This window comes from Penaeus vannamei, chromosome 38 (genome assembly GCF_042767895.1).
Source record: "Penaeus vannamei isolate JL-2024 chromosome 38, ASM4276789v1, whole genome shotgun sequence".
Lineage (NCBI taxonomy): Eukaryota > Metazoa > Arthropoda > Malacostraca > Decapoda > Penaeidae > Penaeus > Penaeus vannamei.
Genome location: NC_091586.1, coordinates 21,457,224 through 21,464,723, shown reverse-complemented (window position 1 = coordinate 21,464,723; position 7,500 = coordinate 21,457,224). Strand labels below are relative to the sequence as shown.

Sequence of the window (7,500 nt, the reverse complement as noted above, 5' to 3'; positions counted from 1 at the left end):
GATGGTCTCCTCGCCGTCCCAGATCGTCTTGGGCAGCGGGTATTTCTTCCGGATGCGGTACTTGTCCACGGCTCCTGCAGAAGGCGGGGCAGAAGGGGGGGGGGGGGGAGGAGAATGGATTAGGACGGGGATTATTCACTTATTTTACATCTGTCTGTCTATGTATCCACCTCTCTGTCTATCTGTTTATCCCATTGTCTGTTTATATATATGTTTATCTATCTATTAGTCTGTCTATCCATCTAATCCGAGAAGAAGATATGATAATAATAATAATGATTATAATGGTGATGCTAGTGATAACGACGGCGATGATGATGATAATAATAATCAGCGTAATGATAATAACATTGATAATGATAATTATAATGTTAGTAGCAATAATAATGATAATAACATTGATAATGATGATTATAATAATAGTAGCAATAATAATGATAATAACGAAAATACCAATAGCATTAATAGTAATAATATTGATACCATTACTATTTCGACTACTACTACTGCTACTAATGAAAATAGAAATAACTGATAGTAATAATCATTAATATTTTTTACTATATAATACACTGTTATTATGAGAAAGAGAGAGAGAGAGAGAGAGAGAGAGAGAGAGAGAGAGAGAGAGAGAGAGAGAGAGAGAGAGAGAGAGAGAGAGAGAGAGAGAGAGAGAGAGAGAGAGAGAGAGACAGAAATTCTTGCGCTTCCACTGGAAAAACGCATACACACACACACACACACACACACACACACACACACACACACACACACACACACACACACATATATATATATATATATATATATATATATATATATATACATACATACATACATACATATATATATATATATATATATATATATATATATATATATATATATATATATATATATATATATATATATATATATATGTGTGTGTACACATATATGCACATGCATATGTATATTTATATGTTACAATATACATATAAGTATATATACATATGTTACATTTCAACTGCATTTTCGTTTTTATACAAGGAATGATTAACATTCAGCATTAAATGTCTGCCATATCCATTCACACAAATAACACCTTGCAAATAAAGATCACATTTACAAAATTAACAGAAAAATTAGATGGAATGAATATAAAATCTCATATTAAAAGATACATATTTGAAAATCATGTAAATAATCTTCAGTAATAACGTTTTGTAATCTGATGAACAGTCGTTTTTTTTTGTTATTTCACATCCTGTTCATAGATATCGTTTAACGAATTGAGTAGGAATTTATATTCTATTTATTTTTTATTTAGTTTATCATACGTCGATTTATCAATTTACCAACTAATCTTTCTTTAATATGGTTATTGACATATACATTCATTTAATCAATTCAAGTTAAGTGGATTTTCCATTTTCCCGATAAATTCATCTATTAATTAATTCATCTAATCATTTGGCTAATTACCTATCCATCAATCTATCTATTTCAGAAGTTGAGTGAATTTTCCAATAAAATCAATAAAATAAAATCCACGATAGCTTCCATTTAGAAAAAGAAAACTATTAACGGATTCGAATAAATGCAAAATTACGAAAGACTGGATAAACAATCATGGTCATAAAATCATGTGATAATAAACTGCAACAAAATAATCAACTCATTGCGAGAAGAAGTGCAGAGAGAAAGAAGGAAGAGAAGAGAAAGGAGGAAGAGGAAGGAGGACAGCCAATGGAGAGAAAGAAGGAAGAGAAGAGAAAGGAGGAAGAGGAAGGAGGACAGCCAATGGAGAGAAAGAAGGAAAAGAAGATAAAGGAGGAAGGAGGAAGTGTGTATTTTGCAATTGTTAGAACTCGGAATAGCGTCACTGATATTAATTCAAATCTATTCAAATTCATCTAATTTTATGACTGTTAATCGGCAAAATATTCCTGTGCTCTAAAATGCATTATTCTTACTCTAATACGGATGGAAATTTGAAATATGATGCAACGTTGAAGTCATGATCAGCAAAGTGTCCGTTATTCGATAAAAACAAACAAACAAACAGAATTATCAAAACAAAACAAAGCAAAAAAAAAGAAAAAACAGAATGATAAAAAAAACGCATTTGCATGATTCATCGACACAAAGACAATTATATCAATAAAACACAATAATAATTTCTTACGTATTATACGGTCACAATAACTGATTATTTTAAAGATAAAAATAAATTTAGTATACGGCTAATTTTTATAGCTGACAGTGATAGATAGAATAAGAATACCTATAAATAAGCAAATCTAAAGAAACAGAAAACAAAGAAGATAATGAATTAATAAATACAAACAAATGCAAACAAGAAAAGACCTAAAGAAAATAGATAAACACAACAAACAAAATCAAACAAACAAGAAAATAAATAAAGACACAAACAAAATAATCAACGAAAAAAAAAAATAGACACAAACAAAATAATCAACGAAACAAGAAAATAAACAAAGAGAACCCCAAACAAACACGGACCCAAACCAAGAACCAACCAACCAACCAAACAAACAAACACCAAAAAAAGATAACATAATCAAACCACAGACATTCATACACCAATGAAGAGATCCTTAGACACACCGCAGCTGTCACGGGGGCAAGATAAGGCGATAATATGATGGCAGGAAGATAACACGCGCTAATGACCTGTTTGCGGAGGTCACGTGATAAGAGGTCGGATTTCCCTCGGACTGTTGGGGGTTGTGACGAGGGGGGAGAGGGGGAAGGGGAAAATGAGGGGGGGGGGAGGAAAGGGTGAGATGAGGGGAAAATGAGGGGAAGGGGGAAAATGTGGTAGAAATGAGGGAGGAAGGGGGGCGTGAGGGGAAAATGAAGGGGAAGGGGGAAGGAAGGGGGATGAGGGGAAAATGAAGGGGGAGGAAGGGGGGATGAGGGGAAAATGAGGGAGAAAGAAGGGGGTGAGGGGAAAATGAGAGGAAGGGGGAAAATGTGGTAGAAATGAGGGAGGAAGGGGGGATGAGGGGAAAATGAGGGAGAAGGAAGGGGGGATGAGGGGGAAGGAAGGGGGGATGAGGGGAAAATGAGGGAGAAGGAAGGGGGGATGAGGGGAAAATGAGGGGGGAGGAAGGGAGATGAGGGAAACATGAGGGGGGAGGAAGGGAGATGAGGGGAAAATGAGTGGGAGGAAGGGGAAAATGAGGGGGAAGGAACTGGAAAATGAGAGAGAAGGAAGGGGGATAAGGGAAAAAGGAGGGGGAAGGAAGGGGAAAATGAGAAGGGGGAAAATATGGAGATGAGAGGGAAGGAAGGGGGTAAGAAGAGGGAAACTGAAGGGAAAGAAAGGGGGATAAGAGGGAAGGAAGGGGAAAATGAAGAGAAAGGGGATGAGGGGAAAATTAGTAGAGGGAAGGGGGGTAAGAAAGGGGAAAATTTAGGAAAGGAAGAAGAAAATGAAGGAAAATTAATGGAAGGTAAGAAGGGGAAAATTAGTGGAAGGAAAGGGAGTTGAGAGGAAGAAAGGGGAACTGAGGGGGAAAGAAGAGAGAAAACGAGGGCAAAGGAACTGGGGGAATGAGGGGAAACGAAGGGGAGAGAATGAGAGATGAGTAGGAAAGCGAAAGAAAGGCAAAAGGAGGGGAAGGAGGAGGGGAAACAAGGGGAAAAAAGGAAGGAGGGGAAACTCAGGGAGGAACGGAAGAAAATAGAAGGAGGTGAAGGAAAATGAGGGAATAAAAGGAAAAAAGTGAGAGGGGAAAAAAGGGAATGAGGGAAACATGGAGAGAAAGAAGGAATAAGTGAAACTAAAAACAAAGGGGAAAAGAGAAATGCGGGGGAGGAAAGAGAGGAGAAAGAAAGGTATGGAAGACAACAAGGAAGAGGAAGGAGAAAGTGAAGCGAAAGAAGCGTATGAGGGGGAAAGAGAAAGTGAGGAGAAAGAAGAGGAAATGAGAGAATAAAACAAGGAAATAAGAAGGAATGGGAGAACCGCGAACACAGGGATAGAGAAAAGAGAAGAAGGAAGAATAAATGAAATAAAAAATAGATAAATAATGAGAAAAGGGAAAAGAAAGAAATAGATGACAGGAAAAAGTGAGATAATAGAAAGAGATGGAGAGAAGAAGTGATAGGAGAAAATAATAATGAAAAGATAATGAGAAGTAAACTAAAAAATTTAATGAAATGAAAAAAAAATAAAAAGAGGGGAAAGCGAGAAAGAAATTTGAACTTTGAAAAGGAAATTAAAGAAAGGGAGAAAGAAAAGCAGATAATGGGAAACGAAGGAATGGAGGAAATGAGATGATGTGCGCGTATTTGTGTGTGTGTGTGTGTGTGTGTGTGTGTGTGTGTGTGTGTGTGTGTGTGTGTGTGTGTGTGAGTGAGTGAGTGAGTGAGTGAGTGAGTGAGTGAGTGAGTGAGTGAGTGAGTGAGTGAGTGAGTGTGTGTGTGTGTGTGTGTGTGTGTGTGTGTGTGTGTGTGTGTGTGTGTGTATGTGTATGTGCGCGTGCGTGTGTGTGTGTTTACGTATGCGTATGCGTGTGCAAGTGCGTGTGTGTGTGACTATGTGTGTGTGGACGTACGTAAATATATCTATACACGTGTAAGTGATGCAGTATGGATAAATGATTTGTTACATCAAAACGTTGAATATTCATATACATTATTCATAACAATCTAAAAAACAACCCACTTACAGACAACATTCATTCACGTGAATATTAATTATAAACATTGCAATTAATCTAATGTAATCTGAATAAATATTGCTCTATTTGCATATATTCAAAATTATCATTACTAGAATTACTATTACCGTTATCATTTTTATTGTTAATATTTTTACTCTCATTATAATAATAACAATTGTTATTATCATTATTATCATTACCATTAATATTGTTATTACTACTATTAAACTATCATTATTATTATTATTATCATAATCATTGTTCTTATCATTACTATCATTATCATTTTCATTATTATCATTATTACTAATATAATCATAATCATTATTGTCATTATCATTATTATTGTCATCATTATTATCATTATTGCCATCATTATTATCATTAGCACTATTATCGTAATTAATGAAAAAATACTATCATTTTTTTTACCATTAATATTGTCATTGCTATGATGATAATCATAATGATACTACAACTGCTAACAGTAATAATAATAATAATGATAACAATAATAAAGATGCAAATAATAAAATAATAACAACAATGATAATGATTATAATAATATTGTTCCACAATAATGGTGACAATGAAAATCGTAACAACAGCAATAATAATAATTATGATAGTAACAATAACAATATTCATAATAATAATGGTAATTATAACAATAATGATCATAAAAATAATGGTGATAATAATAATAATAATAATAATAATAATAATAATAATAATAATAATAATAATAATAATAATAATAATAATAATAATAATAATAAGAAGAAGAAGAACAATAATAATACAAAACAACGAGAATAATAACAATAATAATGATGATTATAGTGATAACAATAATGATAATGGTGATAATAACGGTAACAATAATAATAAATAATGATGATGAAAAAAATAAAAGTAATAATAATGATAATGGTGATGATGAAAATGATGATAATAACAATAATAATAATAATGATAATAATAATAATAATAATAATAGTAATACTAATAGCAATAATAATAATAATAATAATAATAACAACAAAAGTAATACTACTAATAATTATCATAACAACAGCAGTAACAAAAACAGCAGTAATAATAATGCTAATAATCATAATTATAATAACAGAAAAAAAAACAATAACATCAATATCAATAACAACGACAACAACAACAATGATGATGATAATAAAGTAATAATACATGTAAATACAAGTGTAAAAATTAACTACAAAACCGTTACCAACATATGCGCGAACATCACTATTTTTATTAATGACATTCAAATTAAAATCAAGAGTACTAATGATTCTGACATCGATGCTAATACTGACATTAACGATGATATCACTGGGATTATGATATCAATCTTATCATAACCGTCAACAAATCAGTTGCAATAAAAATTACTATTAGCATTATTGTGGCAATGGTATCCCTAATACCATTAATATCATTATCAACATCATTATTGTGATTGTCGTATTTAAAAATCAGTGATGTTAATTGTAATACACTCTGTTATTATCAGTACCACTGTTATCACCATTATTATCAATATTATTATTGTTATTACTATCATCATCACTATTGTTATTACTTCCATTACTACCGTTACTGTCACTATTACTGTTGTAATCATTATCATCATCACCATTATCGTTGTCATCATGAATATATATTTTTTTGTTATTACTAGTATTATTATGAAAAAGACATGACATGAACCTAAAATAACGTGATAAAGATATAAGAACGGTGAAGGTGCAACAGGTTACTGCCAGAACGTACAAGAGAAAATCCAAAAAGACGCGCAAGTAGTTCAGGAATAAAACAGATTAACGAAGAAAAGGAATCGGAAGTAGGAGAAACAAGATAACGCAAATACTCAAGAGAAAGATGGGAAGGATAACAGTGGGAGGAGAGGAAACCGTGAAGACTAACCGAGCGGGCGCTGTCTGATCTTCTCGGCCTCCTTGTAGTGCGCGCGGTACCACATGTTCTGCATCTCCGTGTGGTACTTGGACGTGAAGCTGTTGGTCTCCAGGATGCTGTAGACTTCCTTGAACGTCCCTCTGTGGAAGGCCACGGACGCCTTGGCTCTGAGGATCACCTCCGACGGCCGGGAGACCTCGGCGTGCAGCGGGAGGATGGAGAGGAACCTCCCGAGGCGCTCCATGTCCCCCGCCTGAAGGAGGGTCTCGCACACGCAGTCGATCTGCTCGGGGCTGAACTGCAGGATGCCTTTGCTCTGGAGGACGCTCGAGCTCTCGGGCGGCGCGGAGGAGGAGGCGGAGGACGACGACGACGACGACGAGGAAGGGCCTGTGTTCACGCCCGCGGGGGCATCGGCGTCTCGGGCCATGATGGGCGCGGCGGCGGTGAGGGCGGTGGGCGTCGCTGGGGCGGGGGTGACGAGCGCTGCGGGAGACGGGATGGACAGGCTGCCCAAGGAGTCGACAGACGGAGGACGGCCCGGCTCTGATGTCTTCATCGTCATCCGTCAAAGGCCAGGGACATGCGGTGCCAGCGGACGCATAAAATAAAATATATCGGGAGAGGATATACCAATTTACAAACGAATCGACACCAACGCCTGCCGGCCCAGTCGAGATTTGGCCCGCAAGCACACTGATTTGCTTTTCTACCGCCTTCCTGCTTGGCGCAAATTAAAACAATTTCTCAGACTTTTCTACGAATAATATCACTCTCGCAATGTCACAAGGGAATTCCCTCTGAGTACACAATGGCGGAGTCGAGGGTTCTTGTACCGCGGCGAGGTGCTCTCTGCTCACTTATTAGCGCTGTGTTTACTTGGCCG

The 7,500-nt window shown here is 35.9% G+C and overlaps 1 protein-coding gene across 1 annotated transcript in view; it reads right to left on the bottom strand.

Moving 5' to 3' along the window:
- Nucleotides 1–7,500, bottom strand: part of LOC113818980 (homeobox protein SIX3) — a 40,779-nt gene that overhangs the window by 33,133 nt on the left and 146 nt on the right. Inside the window, exons 1-2 of the mRNA XM_027371211.2 lie at nt 6,624–7,500; nt 1–74 (exon numbers count right to left, since the gene is read on the bottom strand). The exon at nt 1–74 is cut by the window's left edge and continues 173 nt beyond it; the exon at nt 6,624–7,500 is cut by the window's right edge and continues 146 nt beyond it. Of these exons, the coding sequence (XP_027227012.1) occupies nt 1–74; nt 6,624–7,179 (630 nt within the window). The 5' untranslated portion in view covers nt 7,180–7,500. The remainder of the gene's footprint in view (nt 75–6,623) is intronic.